Source organism: Muntiacus reevesi, chromosome 14, assembly GCF_963930625.1.
Source record: "Muntiacus reevesi chromosome 14, mMunRee1.1, whole genome shotgun sequence".
Lineage (NCBI taxonomy): Eukaryota > Metazoa > Chordata > Mammalia > Artiodactyla > Cervidae > Muntiacus > Muntiacus reevesi.
In genome coordinates this window covers 66,334,801-66,360,070 of record NC_089262.1, presented here as the reverse complement: position 1 = coordinate 66,360,070, position 25,270 = coordinate 66,334,801, and the positions used below count along the sequence as shown (strand labels likewise).

General features: G+C 45.6%; 1 protein-coding gene across 1 annotated transcript in view; it reads left to right on the top strand.

Annotated features, from left to right (window-relative positions):
* Positions 1 to 25,270, top strand: part of DOCK2 (dedicator of cytokinesis 2) — a 459,258-nt gene that overhangs the window by 48,769 nt on the left and 385,219 nt on the right. Inside the window, exons 10-17 of the mRNA XM_065905443.1 lie at positions 8,401 to 8,536; positions 10,791 to 10,866; positions 11,807 to 11,883; positions 12,445 to 12,570; positions 13,768 to 13,892; positions 21,784 to 21,882; positions 23,591 to 23,663; positions 23,784 to 23,887. Coding sequence (XP_065761515.1) covers positions 8,401 to 8,536; positions 10,791 to 10,866; positions 11,807 to 11,883; positions 12,445 to 12,570; positions 13,768 to 13,892; positions 21,784 to 21,882; positions 23,591 to 23,663; positions 23,784 to 23,887 — 816 coding nt within the window. The remainder of the gene's footprint in view (positions 1 to 8,400; positions 8,537 to 10,790; positions 10,867 to 11,806; positions 11,884 to 12,444; positions 12,571 to 13,767; positions 13,893 to 21,783; positions 21,883 to 23,590; positions 23,664 to 23,783; positions 23,888 to 25,270) is intronic.

Genomic DNA, 25,270 nt, shown 5'->3' with positions numbered 1-25,270 from the left:
TGCCTGTGCCTCTATCTCTTCTTCCCACAGCAGATGAACTTGAGAACTCGGTTGACTGGCTTAACTGGTGACACTTCCCTCTCCTGAAATGATGGGAATCTCCATCTCAGGGCAGGAGAGGACATGGTGCTCTAGCGTCTTATGTTGATTCATGTGCTCCCCAGGGAGCACCTGCAATTTGTAAGCTCTGTGCTTGATGCTGAGGACACAGCAACAAGTGAACTGCTAGGCTCCTGGGCTCAGGGTGTTAGGGGGTGAGGAGTTCAGAAAGTAATTCAATGAGTAAATAAACAGGAGGGATGTCAAGAGGCCATCCATGCAGTGCACATAATTAAAACTGGGTGATGTGATGGTGTTTGACTGGGAATTATGTCCAGCTGGGAACTGAGATGAGGTTTCAGTTAGGGATGAGATGTGACTTGGCAGGCATGTGCCTTGGTGGCCTCATTTCTCTTGTCTCTGGGTGTCAGCTCTTCCTAGTTTCTTCTTTGGGGTAGAGCCCGAAGAACTGGCACATGGGATGGGCAAATGCTGGATTTCCTTTCCGTCTGCCTCATGAGCATTCACCCTCTGGTTCTGTAAGAGAAAAGGAGCCTATACACAAGGCTCCTCAGATTTTCCCCAGCTGAGGGGTCGCTGCTAACACACACAGGACAAGCCGAATGGTGATATGAACACTAGTGTGTTAGTCGCTCAGTTGTATCTGACTGTTTGCAACCCCATGGACTCTAGCCCACCAGGCTCCTCTGTCCATGGGATGCTCCAGGCAAGAATACAGGAGTGGGTTGCCATTCCCTTCTCCAGGGGATCTTACCAACCCAGGGATCGAACTGAGATCTGCTGCGCCACAGGCAGATTCTTTACTGTCTGAGCCACCAGGGAAGCCCTGAAGGAGCATGAATGAATTACTAAATCGGGTAACACGTGTTTGCCGTTTTGTTGTCCTGCCTCGGTTTCCCCAAATGTCTGAGATTTGTGAGGCCAAAGTAAAAGTGATTGGCAGACAGCAGAGGTTGAAGCCTACCTCTGAACTGGCTTGTTTTTACACCCTCCAGGGAATGATTTTGTTCAAGCATTTTTACTTGTTTTTATAGCCATAAGATTCCTTAATACCAAGGGTCTCCAATGAGACAGCTCTTAAAGATCTGATGTCTTCTTTTCAGCAAGTGAAATTTTTTCTCATAGAAAAGGGGTAAAAAGGAGGCTTACCTAGGAGACTTATATGATTATCTAGTGTATTAATTTGCTTGGGCTGCTGTTACAAAATACCGTAGATGGGGTGACTTCAGTCAGTTTGTTCAGTTGCTCAGTCATGTCCGACTCTTTGCGACCCCATGGACTGCAGTATGCTCGGCTTTCCTGTTCATCACCAACCCCTGGAGCTTACTCAAACTCATGCTCATTGAGTCGATGATGCCATCCAACCATCTCACCCTCTGTCGTCCCCTTCTCATCCCACCTTCAATCTTTCCCAGCAGCAGAGTCTTTTCAAATGAGTCAGTTCTTTGCATCAGGTGGCCAAAGTATTGGAGTCTCAGTTTCAGAATCAGTCCTTCCAGTGAATATTCAGGATTGATTTCCTTTAGGATGGACTGGTTGGATCTCCTTTAAGTCCAAGGGACTATCAAGAGTCTTCTCCAACACCACAGTTCAAAAGCATCAATTCTTCAGTGCTCAGCTTTCTTTATAGTCCAACTCTCACATCTGTACATCACTACAGGAAAAACCGTAGCTTTGACTAGATGGACCTTTGTTGGCAAAGTAATGTCTCTGCTTTTAAATATGCTATCTAGGTTGGTCATAACTTTGTTTCCAAGGAGTAAGTGTCTTTTAATTTCATGGCTGCAGTCACCATCTGCAGTGATTTTGGAGCCCAAACAAATAAAGTCTGTCACTGTTTCCACTGTTTCCCCATCTATTTGCCATGTAGTGATGGGACTGGATGCCATGATCTCAGTTTTCTGAATGTTGAGCTTTAAGTCAACTTTTTCACTCTCCTCTTTCCCTTTCATCAAGAGGCTCATTAGTTCTTCTTCACTTTCTGCCATAAGAGTGGTGTCATCTGCATATCTGAGATAATTGATATTTCTCCCGGCAGTCTTGATTCCAGTGTGTGCTTCATCCAGCCCAGCATTTCTCATGATGTACTCTGCGTATAAGTTAAATAAGCAGGGTGACAATATACAGGCTTGATGTACTCCTTTCCTGATTTGGAACCATGGCCATTTCTGACTGTTGCTTCTTGACCTGCATACAGATTTCTCAGGAGGCAGGTCAGGTGGTCTGGTATTCCCATCTCTTGAAGAATTCTCCACAGTTTGTTGTCACTCACACAGTCAAAGGCTTTGGTGTAGTCAATAAAGCAGATGTTTTTCTGGAATTCTCTTGCTTTTTCTATGATCCAGTGGATGTTGGCAATTTGATCTCTGGTTCCTCTGCCTTTTCTAAATCCAGCTTGAACATCTGAAAGTTCACGGTTCATGTATTGTTGAAGCCTGGCTTGGAGAATTTTGAGCATTACTTTGCTAGCATGTGAGATGAGTTCAATTGTGTGGTAGTTTGAATATTCTTTGGCATTGCCTTTCTTTGGGATTGGGATGAAAACTGTCCTTTTCCAGTCCTGTGGCTACTGGTGAGTTTTCCAAGTTTGCTGACATGTTGAGTGCAGCACTTTCACAGCATCATCTTTTAGGATTTGAAATAGCTCAGCTGGAGTTCCATTACCTCCACTAGCTTTGTTCATAGTGATGATTCCTAAGGCCCACTTGACTTTGCATTCCAGGATGTCTGGCTTTAGGTGAATGATCACACCATTGTAATTATCTGGGTTAAGAAGATGTTTTTTGTATAGTTCTTCTATGTATTTGTGCCACCTCTTCATAATATCTTCTGCTTTTTTTAGGGCCATACCATTTCTGTCCTTTATCATTCCCATCTTTGCTTGAAATGTTCTTTTGGTATCTCTAATTTTCTTCAAGAGATCTCTAGCCTCCCCATTCTTTTGTTTTCCTCTATTTCTTTGCATTGGTCTCTGAGGAAGGCTTTCTTATCTCTCCTTGCTATTCTTTGGAACTCTGCATTCAAATGGGAATAACTTTCCTTTTCTCCTTTGCCTTTCACTTCTCTTCTAATCATAGCTATTTGTAAGGCCTCCTCAGACAACCATTTTGCCTTTTTGCATTTCTTTTCCATGGTGATGGTCTTGATCACTGCCTTCTGTACAATGTCATGAACCTCCATCCATAGTTCTTCAGGCACTCTGTCTATCAGATCTAATCCCTTGAATCTATTTGTCACTTCCACTGTATCATCAAAAGGGGTTTGATTTAGGTCATACCTGAATGGTCTAGTGGTTTTCTCTACTTTCTTCAATTTAAGTCTGAATTTTGCAATAAGGAGTTCATGATCTGAGCCACAGTCAGCTCCTGGTCTTGTTTTTGCTGACTGTGTAGAGTGTCTCCATCTTTGGCTGAAAAGAATATATTCAATCCGATTTGGTATTGACCATCTGGTGATGTCCATTTGTAGGGTCTTCTCTTGTGTTGTTGGAAGAGGGTGTTTGCTGTGACCAGTGCATTCTCTGGGGAAAGCTCTATTAGCCTTTGCCCTGCTTCATTCTGTATTTCAAGGTCAAATTTTCCTGTTACTCCAGGTATTTCTTGACTTCCTACTTTTGCATTTCAGTCTCCTGTAATGAAAAGGACATCTTTTTTGGGTGTGAGTTCTAGAAGGTCTTGTAGGTCTTCATAGAACCATTCAGCTTCAGCTTCTTCAGCATTACTGGTAGGGGCATAGAGTTGGATTACTGTGATATTGAATGGTTTGTCTTGGAAATGAACAGAAATCATTCTGTCATTTTTGAGATTGTATCCAAGTACTGCATTTCAGACTCTTTTGTTGACCATGATGGCTACTCCATTTCTTCTAAAGGATTCTTGCTCCCTGTAGTAGATATAATGGTCATCTGAGTTAAATTCACCCATTCCAGTCCATTTTAGTTGGCTGATTCCTCAAATGTTGATTTTCACTCTTGCCATCTCCTGTTTGATCGCTTCCAGTTTGCCTTGATTCCTGGACCTAACATTCCAGGTTGCCATGCAATATTGCTTTTTACAGCATCAGACCTTGCTTCTGTCACCAGTCACATCCACACTGGGTGATGTTTTTGCTGAAACAGTAAGATTTCAGTTTCCCACAGTTCCAGTGCCTGGAAGTCCAAGACCTAGGTGCTGACAGTGTTGGTTTCTTGGGAGGCTTCTCCCTTGGCTTGCACATGGCCGCATTCTCCTTGAGTGTTCACTCGTTCTTCTGTGTTTGTGTCCCAGGCTCCTTAGAAGGACACCAATCTTACTGGATTAGCGTCTACCCTAATTACCTCATTTTAGCTTAATCACCTCTCTGACCTCCCTGTCTCCAAACACAGTCATGTTCTGAGACATGGGAGGTCAACGTAAGAGTTTGGTGGTGGGTGGGGTTGGGGTGACACAATTCATCCTGTAACATTTAGGAAGGGACCTGTGACAGGGAAGGTGACAGGGATTCTGTGGCTCTGAAATGACTCTGAAAGAGACCAACATAGATATTTCAAAATATAAAAAATTCCTCAGGGGAGGGGAGAAGTAATTAAGGATGGAGATCATTATGAGGGAAACAGGACCTGAGCTTTCAAGAATGGGAAGGATGTGGATATATAGAGGAATAAGAGGTAATCTTTAGAGGCAGAGGTACAGACGGGGGGCTTAGGAAGAAAGATCTAGAGTTGAAAGTGAGCATTGTGTGTTTGTGGAGCAATAAAGAAATCTTTGTGACAAAAATAGAGTACTTGCATGCAGAGAATAGTGGGGAATCAGTGGGATAGGATAGCTGGAAATATATTATGTCTGGGACCTTTCACATCAGCTGGGGAAAACTAACACTAACAGGGTAAGAAATAGAGAGCTATTACCATTGTGGGGGGAGAGAAATGAAATAATGAACATGGCCTCTAAAGATGAATTTCGGGGGGATTTCAGGGTGAGTTGGAGGAAGGCGTCAGACAGGCCAGAGAAGAGGCTGTCCCACTGGCTGGCTGTGAGATGATTGGCAACTCAAACTCAGTTGCCTACTGAGCAAGGCAAGAAATGCAAATGAGGGGAGGGGCTTCTGGGGCTAGAAAGCCCCCTCTCCCATCCTTCTCTGTTTCCCTCCCAGTGGGAGACTTGGGAGAATCTGTTCTTCCAGCTGTGAGAGGCCAGACCTTGTATCAGTGAAGGGTTTTCCAGGGAAATGAAACCAATAAGATACATAAATACATAATTTATTTTAAGAATTTGGCTCAGTGACTGTGAGGGGCTCACAGGTCTGAAATCGGTAGGGCTGGACAGCAGTCTGAAAACTCGGGGATACATTGCAGTGTCTTGAGGCAGACTTCCTTCTTCTCTGGGAAACCTCAAGTTTTGCTCTTAAGACCTTCAACTGATTAGACGAGGCCCACTTACATCATGGAAGGAAATGCCCTTTACTTAAAGTCAACTGAGTTTTAGATACTAATCAGACCTACAAAGTGCATCATAGATACATCCAGTCTAGTGTTTGACCAAGCAGCTAGGCAGCATAGCCTATCCGTGTTGACACATAAAATGTAACCGCGTGACAGCCCAAAAGCAGAAAGTGTGGACCATGTTGAGGCCATGTCTTGTTCCCAGAAATGCTGTATGTCTGTCCCTCTTTATCCCACACCAGCCATAGTGAGAAGCTGGGGATGACTGCTTTACCAGGCCCTGGCTCTGATGTCAGCAGACAGGCTGTTCCCAAACATATGCCTGCATGAAAATTAACTTGGAACAGAAGTAACCCTTCTCTAGTGAAGCCAGAACCAGGCATCTCTGCTCTGATGCCAACAACGTGCCTCAACACTCCTTCTCCAGCTGAATGTCAGCTGGAAGAGGGTCTTAGGAACACTGAAGCTTTTAGATTTGAGCAGGGCACTGGAATGCTGGGGTGGTCCAGGTGGGTTTCCCTCCTGTGCACCTTTGGATGGTGAAAGAAATGCATTGTGGCATTTAGATTTTGGATCATTTTTGCTATCATTATTCTGAATTCTTTTTCATGTAGACTCCCTATTTCCTCCTCTTTTAATTTGGTTTGGTGGGCATTTATCCTGTTCCTTTACCTGCTGAGTATTTCTCTGCCTTTTCATCCTGTTTAGATTGCTGTGTTTGGGGTGCCCTTTCTGTATACTGGCAGTTTGTGGTTCCTCTTTATTGTGGAGGTTCCTCCCTGTGGGTGGCGTTGGACGAGTAGCTTGTCAAGGTTTCCTGGTTAGGGAAGCTTGCGTCAGTGTTCTGGTGGGTGGAGCTGGATCTCTTCTCTCTGGAGTGCAGTGAAGTGTCCAGTAGTGAGTTTTGAGAGGTCTATGGGTTTGGTGTGACTTTGGGCAGCCTGTATGTTGAAGCTCAGGGCTATGTTCCTGTGTTGCTGGAGAATTTGCGTGGTATGTCTTGCTCTGGAGCTTGTTGGATCGTGGGTAGAGCTTGGTTTCAGTGTTGATATGGAGGCTTTTGGATGAGCTCTTATCAATTAATGTTCCCTGGAGTCAGGAGTTCTCTGGTGTTCTCAGGTTTTGGACTTAGCCTCCTGCCTCTGGTTTTCAGTCTTATCTTACAGTAGCCTCAAGACTTCTCCATACATACAGCACCAATGATAAAACATCTGGGTTAATGGAGGAACATTGTGGCGTTTAGATTGATGGACTTTGGAGTCAAAGTGACTGGACAGTGTCTCTAAGGACTAAGGTCATGTCCTGGGGGAAGACCTTTATCTTCCTTGTGTGTTGGTTTCCTTATATGTTGAATTGGGCTACAGTAATAGTATTGGGCTTTCCTCGTGGCTCAGTGGTAAAGAATCCATCTGCCAGTATAGGAGATGTGGGTTTGATCCCTGGATCGGGAAGATCCCCTAGAGGAGGAAATGGCAACCCACTTCAGTATTCTTGCCTGGAGAATCCCATGAACAGAGGAGCCTGGTGGGCTACAATCCATGTGGTCACAAACAGTTGGACACGACTGAGCATCTAAACAACAAATAGTATTCATGATAGAACTTTGGAGAGCTGTTAAGACTCAAAGAAGACAACGACGTGTGAGACCCTTCTCACGGTGTTTGAGACATCAATGTGTTCACAGCTTCTGCGTTCCTCCTTCTGAGCACACAGTTCAGTACACTTCTCTGTCCCCCTTGCAGTTAGGTATGGCCATGGCCCTTGCTTTGGCCAGTGAAACGGGAGTGGAAGTGATATGCCTCTCTTCTGGGTGGAAGTTTTAAGAACCAGTAAGTGTCTTGCCATAGTCCCTTCCCATGCTCTGGGGATAGTAGATACACCTATTGTGAAAGATAGGTCATCCTTCAGCCAGGGGCCCAGAGTAGGTGAGTGCGTGGAGTCCCTGCCCATCTGTACTGGACCTGTAGCCTGAACTGGAGTCAACTCTGTTGTGTTAGAAACTCTGGGATCTTGGGGTCCTTTGATGCCTGGGTGATTTACATACATGAAGTGAAGTAAAGTGAAAGTCGCTCAGTCACGTCCGACTCTTTGGGATCCCATGGACTATATAGTCCATGGAATTCTCTAGGCCAGAATACTGGAGTGGGTAACCTTTCCCTTCTCCAGTGGATCTTCCCGACCCAGGATCAAACCAGGGCCTCCTGCATTGCAAGCAGATTCTTTACCAACTGAGCTATCAGGCAACATTAGGTGCTCAGTAAATGGTAGTTGTTTGGGCTTCCTGGGTGACTTAGTGGTAAAGAATTTGCCTGCCAGTGCAGGAGATGTGAGTTCAATCCCTGGGTCAGGAAAATCCTCTGGGGAAGGGCATGGCAACCCACTCCAGTATTCTTGCCTGGAGAATCCCATGGACAGAGCAGCCTATTGGGCTATAGTCTGTGGGGTGACAAAAGAGTCGGGCTCGACTGAGCAACTGAGCACACATGCAAGTAGCAATTGTTAGGGTTTTCCCTTCTCCCTTCTGCCTTCTCCCTCAGAGACGCTGAGCATGACCAGATGGATGGAGTCATTTGTAGCTGATGCTATTTTTGGATCCATCCACTGGCATATAGGAACTGCTATCTGTATAGCTGACATTGCACCTCTATCCTTCTTTTCTCATCTATTTGAGGTGGAAGAATCAGGACTGAACACCAGAGTCCTGTCACCAGTTTCTTTTCCAAAACTCACCTTTCTTGTGTGTGAAATGGATGTGATAGCTTGGTTTTCCACACTTTCCAGGACTAATTGTATGATACAATTATGTCACATATACTAAGTGCAAAACATAGCCCCCTTCTCGAATTCTCTATTACTAGGTTTTCTTTTCTACTTTTTGCTCATCAGACACAATATGTAACTATTCACTTCCTGCCCTACAGGATCTTGGAAACAAAGACCTCAACAGGGACAAAATTTACTTAATTTGTCAAATAGTCCGAGTTGGGAAGATGGACCTTAAGGACACGAACACAAAGAAGTGCACACAGGGACTGAGGCGGCCCTTTGGGGTGGCAGGTAAGGGCACTCACACAGCACCTCCTGTTTCTGGGGCGCACGTCCGAGGGGAGTGCGCTTCACAGACGTTTTCTTTCGCTCTCCTCCTTGCCCTCCCTTGCTCAAAAACCTGCGCCAGACAGCCCCTAATACTTAAATTTCTTGAGATTAAATCAAAGTAATTGATGACTAAGTTCAGAATCATGACAAAGATGGTGAATAATGAAATCCCCACATCTGGAGCAGAGCTGGGACCACAGAGCCGTCTGAGCCGTTGGCATCTTCGCTCCCAAGCATGGTGGAAAAGGAAGAACAGTATGGGCGGGATCTAATCATGAGGAACAAATCATCTTTAAAAAAAAAACCAACCCAGGACAGGAAGTGCAGTTACACAGGATGAGCCACCCACCACACAGCTCAGTTCCAGGTGGACGTGGACGTTTGGCACAACCGAGTGAGGCTGCTTGAGATAAACATCACCTCTGCATTTCTCTCCAAGCTTCAGCTCTCCTGGGAGTTTCCAAGACTTCATTATTCTTGTCCCACTTTTATGGCTTTTATTATATTTGACTATCACTTGCCGTATTATTTACCTAATATATTTTCTTTTAATTAACTCACTTTATTTAAGCTAAAGTACTTTTTTTTCTTAAAAGGCAATTTAGACACCCATGGAAATAGCAATTCTATATGCCGGTTTTACTTCTTTTGGTTAAAATACAACATTTTAGTTGTATAACATTTATAATCCCTGTATGCCATATCTAAACCCAATGTCTCAGGTTTCTCCTGAGGACACCCAGATCTTCTGTCATGACAAATCAGCTGGTTCTCCAACAAGTCCCCTGGCACTTCTTGCCAAGTGGCAGAATGGGAGAAATGAGCTTATCCTGAACTAACTGGTGTTTAAACTGGCATTATTGCCAGCTAGCTAGACAGGTGATCTTGGACAAGCTTTTTCCCCAGGGCCTTAGTTTCCTTATCTGCAAAATGAGGGACTTGGACCTGGTGAATCCACGACCTGCTCTAAATGCTCTGCTTCTATATGCAGGATACTCCTGACCTCACCACGTGCCTGTTAAAGCAGCGAGGGCCTGACTGTAAAGTGTGTCTTTGTCTCCAGCTGTAGCTGGCTTTCTCTTCTGGTTTCCAGTGACAGCAATCTGGTGTAAATGAAAGATTTAGGGATAGATTGCTTCAGGCATTGCTGGATCCAGGAACTCAAATGAATTTTCATCTTTCTATCTCTCAGCTCCTGTGTCCTTTTGCTGACTTATTCTGAAGGTGGCTGTCTAATTAGTTGGCTAGCTCTTCCAAGTTCGCATCCTACCTGCTTAGCAGCCCAGGGGAAAGAGAGCACTTCTTTTCCATTAGTTTCAGGAGAAGCCCCAGGAGCTAAAATATATGTCATTTGCTCATCCCCAAAGTACTTTTCTGGGCAGGGGGATTTGGTTCCTTGATCCCCCAGGCTATAACTCTGGAGCCAGAGGAAGATTGTTCGACCCAAATACAGCTCACTGAGAATAGGTGAGGGGAGTGTCTGTTTATCAGAAAGAATGGATGCCGATCAGGTTCAAATAGCAGTTTCCCCTCTTTCTCTCAGCTCCCGAACTCCTCTTTTGAGCTAGATACAGTCACTAGTTGATCATTACCCAGGCAGTTTTAATGGCTCCCTGATGGGGGCCTGGAGTGTTTGAGGAATTTCTTGTTACTAGGATTTTGGCCCTATTTGGCTAGCAAGTCTCAATGCTTTTCCCCCTGCCCCCATTTCTATAATCCCTGCTCTGGGGAAAGAGTTCTTTGCCTTGGTTTTATGGACCTTCAGTGGCTGATTTAAGGAGAAGTTTCAGAAGATCCAGGATCCCTCTGGAAATGTAGGGTTCAAGGATCCCCAGATACGTGTCTGTGAATATGAGCATGTTTATAAGAGGGTGATTAGCTCTTCAGATCCTACAGGGAGTCACTGTGCTTGGATTTTGTTAGTGTAGTAGACCTTTAATAGAAACACGTCAGAAGCAAACCTAATTGTTTAGTTCTATGGGCTCTGACTCTTTCCCCTCGGCCTCTGCTAAGCCCCTGGTTCTTAAACGTTTCTCTGGCTGCCGTCCTCCCAGCCCGGCTTACCCAAAGGCATTTGCCAGGTGGCCGATGCTGGCTTTCCTGCCTTTTTAAGTTTTCCTGTCCCAGCTTCCTGCCCTACTATCTCATCCCATTGTCATCCCTTCCTGGGGGCGGGAGGGCTTAAACCATTAAGTCGTTTCTCTTCTCTTTCTAGTTATGGATATAACAGACATCATCAAGGGGAAAGCGGAAAGTGATGAGGAAAAGCAGCACTTCATTCCTTTTCACCCGTGAGTGATTTCCCATTACTTTCTCTTCTCTGAAACCACATTTTTCCTGATTGAGGGCCACTCAGAAGCAGGATGAACTGGTTCCTTGAGTTGATAATAGCCAGTTAGGACCTTCCAAGAGGAAAGGATAAGAACGATGGTCTCAGTGCCTAGGCATTCAAATCCATCCAGCTTTCAACCTGTTCATTCTTCAGGTGTTATTTATTGAACAAGCTTTGATTGAAAGCTGGCAGAGAGCTGGGCACTTGCTAAGCGTAGAGCATGCGGTGGTGAACAAGGTCGACATGGCTGTTTTCATGAAGCTTATATTTCGGTGGGGAATTAAATGGGTAGGTGACAACAGGTCAGTGCATCAAGTGCAGATGTGGCCGGGACCATGAAGCAGCAGCATTTCAGGGGCGTATAACAGGGAATCAGGACCTCGTCCTCATGGGCACAAATGTCCATGACTTGAAAGGAGGCAGCGAGGAAGGTAAACGTCCTTTCCTTGATCTAAAAAAGTTTGAGAGTAAGACCCCAAGTTTGAGAATATTGTCCTCATTTGTTTAAGGAGGATTTTTTTTTAACAGATAATGAGGTCAGTGACTTGGATTTAGCATGTGATTAGGACTTAGCATGAGCAGCTGAAGCTTTGCCACCGATATGAGCAGATATGCACATTGAGGGCTTGGGGATCCTTTCTTTTTAAGAATCTTCCTAGGACTACAAATGGCCTCTACTTTGTAGCCTAGGTATTCTCCAAGTTTCAGAGCCATATTGCTTTGTGAAAGAGAGAGATGTGCTTCTTGATGGCAGGTACACTCTGAGCTGACACGGGCAGGCTCCCTTTTCACCTAAGGTGTGTAGAAGGGCTGGGCAACTTTCTGGAGCCCCTGAAACCGCAAGGGCGGAACCTATGAGGGTACCATGCAAGCGCTTTGTGCTCTCTTTTCCTGTCTAGGGTGACAGCTGAGAATGACTTCTTGCACAGCCTGCTGGGCAAAGTCACCGCCTCCAAGGGGGACAGCGGAGGGCAAGGTACAGTGCCTGCTGGCCAAGCAGGCTGGACCTGACTTCAGCTTGGGCTCCCTTGATTCTACAGCAACCAGATCAAAACCCTAGACTCTGGGAGACAGCCTTCCTTCCAGACAGGCCATTGTGAAGAGTGGTGTCTCGTGATCTACAGAGATGGAAATCTCTACCCGAGAGACAGAAGGGAGACCTGTCCTTGTGCTGGAAGGGAGAGAGGAATCGGTGCATCCTGACTCTCTCCTGTGTGTCAGGCACTGAAATGTTTCCTTGTTTGCTTCCCTCCTTCCTACAGTCCTATAAGATAGGTGGGATCAAGCCCACTTTACACAGGTTGGGTTTAGAGGGGTATGATGAAGTGACTGGTGGGATTCAAATCAGAGGTGTCTCACTCCAGAGCTCTTTGCATCCCAGCTTCCGTCCTCCCCCAGGGCTGGGTCATTGCATCTGTGGCCTCTTGTCTCTGCTCCCACGATCTCCTCCGGGGAGAGAACAAGGGGACAGACCCTGGGAGGGAGAGGCTGAGAGAGCGCCTTGACGTTGCTGTTCATCCTGAGTGCTCCCTTCCAGGCCTCTGGGTGACCATGAGGATGCTCGTGGGTGACATCATTCAGATCCGCAAGGACTACCCACACCTCGTGGACAGGACCACTGTGGTGGCCAGGAAGCTGGGATTCCCGGAGATCATCATGCCAGGTTCTCCTTCCGCCAGGAGGGGTCGAGGGGCGTCTAGGTTCTCTGATCCATTTTCTCTTTCAACAGCCAGCTCCTTTCTTTTCTACTGCTTTTCTCTATTTCTTTCCCTGCTGAAAACAGCTGTATATCCAAAAATATATGCATTTACATTATAAACATAAATACATGAATATATACACACGCACTTCTCCTCACAAATGGAATCACACTTTATATACTTTCTGTCCCATTACTTGATATATTCTGCACAGTGTTCTGTGACTGACTTATCACTTAATAAATCACCATGGACATCCACTTTACTTCATGTGAAATAATTTCACTCTTTCTGGGGGTGAATATGGTCATTTTCTTAAATTGTTAAGCTATTTTTTATTACAGAAGTAAAAAAGTAAAGTGTTCAATAACATGAAAAAGGAATACAGTGAAACAGTAAAAGCTGTCTTAAATCTTTGTCTCCAAAAGTAACCACGAATATATGTAGTTTCCAAATGTGTATGTAATAAAAAAAAAAAAGTAAATGAGATTCTATAATAATACTCTTTTGAAACTTGCCTATTTGCCTTAAACTTGAGTCTAGTACTTGTATCCATGACCACTTTCACTGACTAACCCCTTCTCTCCAGAGCTGACTTGTGGTCCACTGGAGTCATATTTTATTTATGCCTGCCTTTACTAAGACATCAGTTCCTGTACATTCCCTGTAGGGTTTTCAATTATCACCACCCCCTTAATTCCTGAAGACCCTCCTTACCTGGTCCCTGACCCTGTCCGTGTTACTTGGACACATGTGGAAAGTCACTCTGTCTCCTTCTGCACAGTAGAAGACCCATGGAGAGAACTGTCCATGGTTTTTATTCATGCACCAAGATCAATCCAACTGAAGCTTTACTTCGCCTTCCCAGAAGGTGTCACTAGAGGATGAAAATTAAATGATTTTTAATGGAGAGAAAACCATGGCCAATTGTGATCACCTCCCCTTTCGCAACTGATTTCCTACTGTTCCTGCATCCTCTTGTCACCTACTGCTCCAGTCTCCCTGATGAAGTAAAAATGCTTTTTCCAGTACTTCTGATTCTAGTGTCATTAGCAGACGTCACGGTGGGGCACTCCCACCACCCCCCACTCCCCGCGCCCTCTGTGGGAGCCTCTCCTGCTGCACAGACTCCAACTCCTGTCTCTCTCCCTCTGCCTCAGGGGACGTCAGGAATGACATCTACATCACTCTCTTACAAGGCGACTTTGACAAGTACAACAAGACCACACAGAGGAACGTGGAAGTGATCATGTGTGTGTGTGCGGAGGACGGCAAAACGCTGCCTGTAAGGGACCCTGCTGTTGCTCTGGGTGACAGGGCCCTCCTCGGGAGCCTCTGTTCGTAAAGATTTGCTTTTTCCATTCTTGATCCTGCTCTCTAAATGCCAAATGCCGGGTGCCTTCGGGGGTGGTGCTGAGTAGCGTGATATACACCTTTAGAGTTTGGCTGGCCTGGAAGTCCATAATAAGCCCTGGTGTGTTGTTATTTCTTTACGGCAAAGCACTTGGCTTTTCAGTGTCTGTCCCTTCCCTTTCATGACCTCTTCTTATTCCTTTCTTGCTAGGCTTTAGTTTATATGTTAGCTTTTTGCAGTCAAAATGCTGTCCTCATTGCAACCTGAACTAGTTTTTCAGGGAAAATACATGGCAGAAAAAAGGAACAGTACAGAGCCTTGGGCTGGTGTGAAGACACAGAATGTCCTCAAAACAGACATTGCCAACACTTAATCTAACTCGCCAGTGCTCAGCCAGACATTCTGGTGGAAAGCCTTACCCGTAAATTGGTCTCCAGAGGGCGGGCAGAGTGTATTCAGGAATGCAAAGCATATTGCTATAAATATTCATACAGCATATGTCCTGTACAATATTTGTCATGTGTGTTTACATTTATTTACTTATATTTCCTTTAAGGTTGTCAGCAGCTATGTCCAGTGTGTGGGAGGGTTTTGCTTCTCAATTTCTTCTTTCAGAGTACTTAGCTGAAAATAAAATCAGCTCTCAGCAGAAGTTTCGGCATGGGCAAATATTCCTCTTAGGCCACAGTAGGTGATCAGATAGCACAGGAGATGGGGTTGTGAGTATGGATAGGTGTTCTGCTTTAGCTTGGGGGCCTATAGCTCAGGCAGATTTTTCTCCCCTCCATCTACGAATAGCTGGCATTCACAGAGGCATTGCTATATGCCAGAGACTGTGGTAAGTATCCCCTGGAGGAGGAAATGGCAACCCACTCCAGTGTTCTTGCCTGAGAAATCCCACGGACAGAGCAGCTTGGTGGTCTAGTCCATGGGGTCGCAAAGAATCACAGGCAGCTTAGCCAGTAAAAACAACAATAACACAATAACACAACAACAATAACATGTGATAAGCATGGTACAGTACTATTATTTCCCCCATTTTTACAGAGGGGGAAACTAAACCTTTGTCAAGGTAAATAACTTTCCCAAGGTCATAGAGTTAGTATATGGCAGAGATGGGGTTTGATTTAAGATTCTAGGCCCTATTATTAAACGGGTTTCCCTGGTGGCACAGTGGTAAAGAATTCCCCTGCCAATGCAGGGACGCAAGTTCAATCCCTGGGTTGGAAAGATCCCCTGGAGGAGGAAATGGCAACCCACCCCAGTATTCTTGCCTGGAGAATCCCAGAGGAGTCTGGTGGGCTACAGTCCATGGGGTCGCAAAGAGTCAGACATGACTGAGTGACTAAACAGCAGACAACAACAAATAATACCTATAGATTAAAAAGAAAAGTCTCCAATTTATTTATCAGTTTAAAAATTAGGCTAATAACCACTTCTATCAAATTCTAGGAAGATTTATAATAATTTTTTAAATTTAAAGATATCCTCACAATTGCCTTTTTGTTGGAAAAGATTGGCTCCATTAATTAATACCTAGTTAACCAAAATCCAAGAATTTAAGTCATCCTCTTTTTGTTGAATTGTGAAACTTTTCTGAAAAATAAAATAAGTAAGAAACACTGTGCTCAAAGAAACACAAAGGAAGAGCAAAGGGTTTTTATCTGAAAGGGAATTTGCATTTCACAAATGTGTAGACCATGCTTTGAAGTCATTTTTATCCAACTACCTGTTGGAGAACTCTAACCTCAGCTTCATTTTTTAAAACACTGATCCACTTGCCTTCAATGTTGCTGGAGGACAAATTAGAAGGGACAGTAATGGAAAAGCAGGCCCCTTATCTTGTTTCTAAAACATTTTTATCAATACTTCCACCTATGCTATCCTTTCAAGTTATATCCAACCAGGCTGAATAGATGCACTTATCAAAGATGAATATATAAGCAGATATTTTGAAGACTGAAATGGAGAGGTAACTGCAGGCACAGTGATAATTTATAGTTTCATCTGTGAGGTAAGTTACGGGGGAGTTCAGTTGACTGACTATTGAAAATTGCCAAGGAAGCCTTTCTTTCTTTACCTGCCGAAATGAAATACAACATTACTGCCTAATTAAGTGTCAGACAGCACTCAAACATTCCTGTTGGGTGCTGGTGGGTTCCTGTGGGAACAGCCCCCTTTAGGGCCATCAGTTTCTCTTCCTGCTCCTCGGAGGGGCAAGGTCAGTGGATGGAGTATGTTAGCCATGTCCTTGGCTCACTTTGAAGTCTCAACGACCATGCTCAGGAAGGCCTGTGGCAGAGAAGTTAACAGGGTGGGCTCTGAGATCAGCCTGCCAGTATTCAAAGCCCAGCGTTCCCTCCAATTAGCTCTGTGATCTTGGGCAAGTTTATGTATCTGTGAAAGAGGGAAAAAGGCTTCCCTGGTGGCTCAGTCAGTAAAGAATTTGCCTGCAATGCAGGAGACCACTTGTAGCCCAGGAGACCCAGGTTCGATCCCTGGGTTGGCAAGATCCCCTGGAGAAGGAAATGGCAAGGAAATAGCCAGTATTCTTGCCCAGAAAATCCCATGGACTAGAGGAGCCTGGCGGACTACAGTTCATGAGGTCCCTGGAGTCAGACACAACTTAGGAACTAAACCATCACCAAAAGAGGAATAATAATCTCTTCCTCATGGGGTTGCAGCTTATAGAAAACGGTATCTGTAAGGAAGCTTATTGTTGTTTAGTCACCAGTCATGTCTGGCTCTTTGCAACACCATGGACTCTAGCCCACCAGGCTCCTCTGTCCATGGGATTCTCCAGGCAAGAATACTGGAGTGGGTTGCCATTTCCTTCTCCAGGGGATCTTCCTGACCCAGGGACTGAACTTGCATCTCCAGCATTCCAGGTAGGTTCTTTACCACTAAGCCACCTGGGAAACCTGCTGCTGCTACTGCTAAGTCAGTTCAGTTGTGTCCGACTCTGTGCGACCCCATAGATGGCAGCCCACCAGACTCCTCCGTCCCTGGGATTCTCCAGGCAAGAACACTGGAGTTGGTTGCCATTTCCTTCTCCAGTGCATGAAAGTGAAAACTGAAAGTAAAGTTGCACAGTTGTGTCCAACTCTTCATGACCCCATGGCCTGTAGCCTATCAGGTTCCATGGGATTTTCCAGGCAAGAGTACTGGAGTGGGTTATCATTTTCTGCTCCAATCCTGGGAAGCCTGGCAGGCAGTAAATACTCAATAACAGGAAGGAGGTAGCATTTAGAGACAGTGACCAACTGCAGGTTGAGGCCCTGGAAAGGACTTGAGGGGGTCAAATGGACAAACCAATGTAGATACCTGAAGCAGGCTTAAGTACAAATGTTCAGATGATGGACTGAGAAGACTCCGCTCCTCTGAGACCAGCCAGTTTGCTGGAGTGGAGGTAGGGCACAGGGGTAAGTGCTGTGTGGTGGTTAAGACACAACCTCAGAGGCCAGGCAGTCAGGCTGAAAGCCCGGCTCAGCCTGAATCAGTGGGACGACCTTGAGCAAGTTACATAATCTCTCTATACCTAGGAGTCTGCCTGAAAATGAGATGAGCAGTGGAACCTTACTCTAGTAATACCAGCTGAGGTAATCTACATAATAGGTGTTCATTGAGGTTCTCTATTAGCAGAAAGGTAGAGCCCTTATGGCAGAAAGTGAAGAGAAGCTAAAGAGCCTCTTGATGAAAGTGAAAGAGGAGAGTGAAAAAGTTGGCTTAAAGCTCAGCAGTCAGAAAACTAAGATCATGGCATCCGGTCCCATCACTTCATGGCAAATAGATGGGGAAACAGTGGAAGCAGTGTCAGACTTTATTTTTTTGGGCTCCAAAATCACTGCACATGGTGATTGCAGTCATGAAATTAAAAGACGCTTACTCCTTGGAAGGAAACTTATGACCAACCTAGACAGCATATTAAAAAGCAGAGACATTAATTTGTCAACAAAGGTCCATCTAGTCAAGGCTATGATTTTTCCAGTGGTCATGTATGGATGTGAGAGTTGGACTATGAAGAAAGCTGAGCACCGAAGAATTGATGCTTTTGAACTGTGGTGTTGGAGAAGACTCTTGAGAGTCCCTTGGACTGCAAGGAGATTCAACCAGTCCATCCTAAAGGAGATCAGTCCTGAGTGTTCATTGGAAGGACTGATGCTGAAGCTGAAACTCCAGTACTTTGGCCACCTGATGCGAAGAGCTGACTCATTGGAAAAAACCCCGATGCTGGGAGGGAGGGCAGGAGGAGAATGGGACCACAGAGGATGAGATGGCTGGATGGCATCACCGACTCGATGGACATGGGTTTGGGTGGACTCTGGGAGTTGGTGATGGACAGGGAGGCCTGGTGTGCTGCAGTTCATGGGGTCACAAAGAGTCAGACACGACTGAGTGACTGAACTGAACTGAACTGAGAGCCATCTCAGGCTTGATTACCACCTTGTGGACACTAGCTGGCATCTGCTCGTAATAAGACTGACCTCGTCAGGCTAGAGTACTTTCAGACTCTCAAAGTGTGTTCAGACCCCTGATGTCCTTTGTTCCTCAGGTGATTCCTACGAGGTAAAGAGTGTTTGTGTTTGGAGTCCGATTTTTCTTCCCACTGCAGTGTGTCCACCAAGGACAAGTTGGTATTAACTACTCCAGGCTTCCTTCTACTGACCTGAAGCCGGTTAGGGGCTCTTGTTGCTAATTGGGAGCCATGGGGGTGGGCAGTGGGGGAAAGTTATTGTCTAGACTCACTGGAGACATCAATTCAGTGCAGTTCAGTTGCTCAGTCAAGTCCAACTCTTTGCGACCCTATGAACTGCAGCATGCCAGTCTTCCCTGTTCATCACCAACTCCTGGAGCTTGCTCAAATTCATGGCCATTGAGTCAGTGATGCCATCCAATCATCTCATCCTCTGTCATCCCCTTCTCCTGCCTTCAATCTCTCCCAGCATCAGGGTCTTTTCAAATGAGTCAGTTCTTCACATCAGGTGGCCAGAGTATTGGAGATTCAGCTTCAGCTCAGGATTGATTTCCTTTAGGAGTAATTTGATCTCCTTGCAGTCCAAGGGACTCTCAAGAGGCTTCTCCAACACCACAGTTCAAAAGCATCAATTCTTTGGTGCTCAGCTTTCTTTGTGGAAACATACACAGATCTATATTTTCCCTGGAGACATATACAGATCTATATTTTCCCTAAAAGTGAGTCCCATTTTTGGTTACCATGCTGTCTTTACACACTTGGTGACATTCAGGTTTATCTCTGAAGTGTCTATGGGGAGGGCACTGCCATAGGTCTTTCTCAAAATAATGTTTTCCTCAGCCTTAGGCAATCAGAAATTTTCATCATCAAGATAATTTCGTGGGATTCAGTTGCCTGCTGTGCAGCAGTTTTCCTCTCACCAGAGATATATGTGTGTTTTCAGTTTTTATAAGCTACATGGGATTCACCAGAGCTACAGAAATGCTAAGCCCATAAATGTCATGAGATATAAATCTTGGGAAGTAGAAGGCATCTAGGCTGTTATAGCGGGAACACTGGACAAGGGGTTAGAGGTGTGAGATGTGGTCCTGGGGCTCCCCCTTTGGGGGCGGGCGACAGTCTCTCGGGTTTCAGTTTGCTCAGCTTTGCAGTGGGGATAATGGCAGTAGCTGTCAGAGGTGACTGTGAGGCAGTCAGTACAAAAGGCACAGCATGGCCCTGGTCACACAGCACTCTACGTGGCCAGGAGAACTTTGGAAGCATAGTTTTAGTTCAGTACCTAAGAACTTCTGAAAGGATCCATCCCACTGAAAAGAGAGTTGTGTGTCTTCCCTCACTTGCAGTTCCCTGGTTGTCCTTGTTTTTTAGGGATAAGTTTTGAAAGGATGCTATATCCTTTTCAAATGGTTTCAATCTGGCTATAGGTAGCATCAGTCTGTATTGAAACAAAACTCATTCTTTCCCGATAGCTCAGAAGTATGGAGCAGGCTCTCAAGTAAGAGGGACAGGATTGTAACTTCCCATAGCTTGGCTTGCTTCACCAGGGGACCCAAAGTGAAAGTATGTGGCCAGTTTTGGTCATTCAGCCTGGTAGGGGATCCACTAGAGAATCTGATGGAATCTGATGGAATCTGGTGAGAAGCATGGATCCTTACACCATAAGCCCAGAGACACACTTTGCAATTTGGGAGCTTGGGGCTGCAAAACCAGTTCTCATGTCCCTAGATCTCTGAAGACTTGAGGTTAAAATCTCTTGTTCTGTTTTAAAAATCAACCTCAAGATTCTTCTGGGTGACCCTACCTTAGATCTTGTTTGGGGACCAAACAACTGGAATGAACACAGATAGAATTAGGGGCTGGCATGTTCTGTGGCTCAGCCGGTAAAGAACCTGCCTGAAATGCGGGAGACCTGGGTTCGATCCCTGGATTGGGAAGATTCCCTGGAGAAGGGAAAGGCTAGCCACTCCAGTATTGTGGTCTGCAGAATTCCATGGACTGCCTAGTCTGTGGGGTTGTAAAGAGTCGGACACGACTGAATGACTTTCACTTTCACTTTCATAGTCTATTGCAGGGCTTCGCAGGTGGCTCAGTGGTAAAGAATCTGCCTGCCTCTGCAGGAGATGCAAGAAATGTGGGTTCAATCCCTAGGTTGGAAAGATCCCCTGGGAGGGCGCATGGCAACCCACTCCAGTATTGTTGCCTGGAGAATCTCATGGACAGAGGAGCCTGTCAGTCTAGAGTCCATGGGGTCACAAAAAGTCAGATATGACTGAAGTGACTGAGCATGCACACGTGCATAGTCTATTGCAAGATAATTCCTTGTTACTGTGAGGGTGATTTTTATGGCAAAGAATCAATACCCTATATTGCTTGCTCTTTTCTCACTCAGAGTATCCTTCCTGCCTTTCTGCTCAAACTCACTGTGGAATCTTTCTTTGAGATCTTCAACTGTCATTACCTCTAAGATATATTCTTTGAGTCTTTAGGGAGAACTGAATTGACCTTTCTCAGTTCTCCATAGTATTACACAGTCAGCCCTCCATATCTAAACCTATAGGTTCTGCATCTGCAGATAAGGAAGGTCAACTGTACTATATCATTTTATATAAGAGACTTGAGCATCTATGGATTTTTAAAATCAGCAATGGGAAAGAGGGGGCCCTGGAATCAAGCCCCCAAGGATACCAAGGAACAGGCTACATGTATCTGTTGTCACTTCATGTTGCCTAGTGACTTATCTGCTCATATGATGTTTCCTGCACACACTGTCAGCCCTCATGTCAGGTTTCCTGTCTGACTCATGCCCATATCCCAGTGCTTAGCCTGGGATGGTGTCTGGAAGATGCTCCCTCACTGTGAACTTCCTTAGCCCCCACTGCCCATGTGTCTGTCTGAAGGTTGATCTCCCTCCCCTTGTCCAGCTTCTGCTGGGACCTTGATGTGTGAGCATCAGAAATCCATTGGAATGAGCTGGTGCCTGGCTGACCTGAGCCTGTTGTAAGCTTTGTGCAATTCAGATGTAGGAAACAAATAGGATTAAGAAGACTGGCAGCATGCAGCAACTCCAGGGCCGGTTACCAGTGACAACAGGCAGCTGTGTCAGCACCTACTGAGCTCCAGTGACTCCCAGAACGCAAGTGATAGAATCTCTGCAGTGAGCAGCTGTCACTCCTAGGGCCAGGCACATTCATGGGTAAATCCGTAATGGAGAAGGGCACCTGGCAGAAGGCTTAAAGAAGGAAGGGTTATCTCAGGCCCTATGGCCAGCCTTGGCCTTGGCCCCAAACTGCCCAAGCATAGAAAATGACAATTCTATGGTGTTTTCTCTTTTCATTTTTCTTGGGTCAGAATGCAATTTGTGTGGGAGCTGGGGACAAGCCTATGAATGAATACCGGTCCGTTGTATACTATCAAGTCAAACAGCCACGGTGGATGGAAACAGTCAAGGTAATAATAATAATAATAATAATAAACACTAACAATGATGATAATAATTGCAAACATGAATCTAGAGACTCTAAGACACCTCCCTAAGACCTGAAACAATGCCCTATCCTGTGTCTGGCGGTGTGTCAGGCAGGGGAAGGGTGGCCCAGTGGGTGAGTGCCTTAGTTCTCTTGCTCACCCTTCCTTGGTCAGGGCCTGGTTGCCTTGGAATTGTCAGACGGTCTCATAGACTGTGCCCCAGCCATCAAGTTGTGTCCTTCTATTCATCAGTGACGAGTGATGGAGCTTGCGAGCAAATGTGAAGCTATAAAAAGCTATTTAATGCCTGGAAGATCCCCTACTGACAGGGTACCCCAGATGGAAATGGCATTAACCACAAATATTTGCATTACCAGATTGTCGCGCTATAGCAGAAGGGAATAGTGTGTGTTAAAAATAGGGTATGGAATTAATTTAGTGAACAGTGAAGCTTGATCACAGCTTCAGATATGTCTGTCTTGTGATTAGTAGCAGTTTTTGCTCACCCAGTGCTCTGAACCCAAACTGAAGACTTGGTCAGGCTCCCCTTGTGGGGGGAGCTGTTCAGGCTTCAGTGGTTCTTGCCTTGCCACGGCATTCCCGTGTTCCCAGCGGGTCTCCCTGCACTCATTCTCTTCAAATGGCCCACCCATCTCTGGGCTCAGAGACCATCAGACCAGGCTGCTCTCTCCTCTCTGTGCTCTCGTGCACCCCTGTTATATCTCTTTGGGAGCTCTCATCACATCGTGATAATTATGTATTGCCCCGTGTAGGCTGTGGTCTCTTTGGATGCAAGGACGCTGTCTAATGTCAGCCTGGCCAGTGCCTCACATAATGGTAGTAATGATTCAATATGCAGTGAAAGAATGAACAACAGCTGCCTGTGTAACTCTCAGTTCTTTTGCTCTGAGATGCATAACAAGTGATTTTTGAGGGGGCTCAAATTTCATTCTCTGGAGCAGTGCCCACTGAGAGCCTGAGTGGATTTCCCACAGGTTGCTAAGCCTGAAATGCACAATACAGAGGTTGCTGTGGAGCTCTGGGTGGTGGGATAGTCCAGACCCACCTGCATCAAGGACACAACAAAGACCATTCACTAGACAGTGAAACTGGGTGACCAAGGGGTGATGGTCTTGGCCTAGTGTCCTTGGAGGAACAAGCTTCTGAACATGGCTCTAACCAAAGATTCCCATGAAATGAACCCTAGGATGTCTCAAATATGATCAGATTCAAACATTTTTACTAATTTACATAAATGACAGTCTTCCAGCAAGCCCCCTAATGGGCATTGTTAATTTGCTAAGCCCTGCTGCAGTTGCCTGAACTCCTGGAGTGTGTAAGGAAAATGTGCATCATACAGTTTGCAGTGCATTAAATCCTGCGCTAAAGTTATGTGACTTTTATATCAATTTGGGGAGATTCATTTTTCCTCACTATAATTTACGAATCCCTTTTCATTGGCTGGGAATGCAATTTGCCAAATGGATTACATTTGGTACTTTATTTTCTCTTCATTGCTAGTTCTTATGTAATTTATTTACAGTTCATCAGGCTTGATGAATGGGTGATGTATAAGCACGCAGCACTCTCAGTTAAATGGTCAGGCTGCCTTTTCTGGGGGGAGGGCAGGGTGCAGTGGGGAGGGCCATTTAACTCATTGTCTCCTGAGCTCTGGTTTCTGCCTGCTGAGGTGGCTGTCCCTATTGAAGACATGCAGAGAATCCACTTGCGATTCATGTTTCGACATCGGTCATCTCTGGAATGTGAGTACCAAATGGCATCTCTCCTGCCCTAAGAGGAGTGGGGTGGGATCACTCCTTTTGGTAGTGGGTGGGTGGCCCAGGTACCCTTTTCTTTCCTAACCTCAAAAATGCCATTTTTAGCTAAAGACAAAGGAGAAAAAAACTTTGCCATGTCCTACGTGAAGCTGATGAAGGAGGATGGGACCACTCTGCATGATGGATGCCATGACTTGGTTGTCCTAAAGGTACCATGTCTCTGTGCTCTGCTCAGCTGTGTTCTACCCTTCGTGACCCCGTGAACTGTAGCCTGCCAGGCTCCTCTGTCCATGGGGTTTTTCAGGCAGCAATATTGGAGTGGGTCGCCATTCCCTCCTCCAGGGGATACTCCCCACCCAGGGACCAAACCAGTGTCTCCTGCATCTCCTGCACTGCAGTGGATTCTTTACCTGCTGAGCCATCAGGGAAACCCATGAACTGAGATCAACTCTGCAGCAAGGAGCATGTAGGAAGTGAGGGGGATATGGCGAGATTGCCTGGTAAATGAGAGCAGGGACCCCAGTGACACGCATCAGGGCTCTCCAGTTGTGAGACCTGATACGAAGTCTGGACTTCTCTGGGCCTCTGTGTCCTCATCTGTGAGCCCTCAGTGAGTGAGTGTGAGAATCACAAGAGTTATTCCATGTAAACATGACAGTGATGGACGCATGGAACTCTCAGTAAATGGAAGGTTGTCACCCACAGAATGGGCTTTGATTCCGTAAGACACCTGTGGGATGTTCAGAAGACCAGTAAGAAATATTTGAGAGAGTCATCACTATAGTGAATGGAAAAAAATATTAGCATTTAGAGTTCTAATACTGCTGTTGACTAACCTGGAGTCGTCTTATGTGTCTTCCTGAGACTTATTTTCTTTTTCAAACGGTGATGGTCATATTTATGACCATAAGATGACCCATGCAGAAGGACCGTGTAGAAGAGTGTAGCTGTCGCTGTGTTCCTCTTGCATTATGAGACTTGCACTGTTCTCTGGGAGTGGGGGTGTCTTCCTGGACTTACATGCTCCTCCACAATCCCGTTCATGACAGTGGCATGCCTCTGCTGGCACCTGGCTGGAGGCACAGGGTGTGGCTGTGGATCAGGGCAAGGCTAAGCGGTCAGAGATCACAGAGATCACACTCTTGCCCTTGACTTTCTCAGCCTTGGAGACTGGGGTTGCCCTTTTGCTCTGGTCTGGATAGCAAAGACAGCCTCATCAAATCTTCATCACATGGTACTCTTCTCTGAGTCTCTGTGACTTTTCCAGAACACTCCTTTTTTCTTCTGTACAGCCTGTTTTCTCATTTGTGATGCATCCAGGTAGTTGTTGGCTTAAAGGCCATTCTTCCTCAATAGATTTACAGTACCATTTGCAGTCAGTTTTCAGTTTGGTCACCTTCCTTAAGCCTTGATCTCATATGTAAACTGGAGATACTACCAGTATCCCCATCAGTAACAGCTTCTGTGAGGCTTAAATGATGTCCACTGAAGCATGAAGAGCACTTTTTGTGGCACCCAGTGCAGAGTAAGGGCTCCACACTTGTCGCCTGCTGTATGGCCTCCCTCCAGCCATTCACTTCAGCATGCGAAGG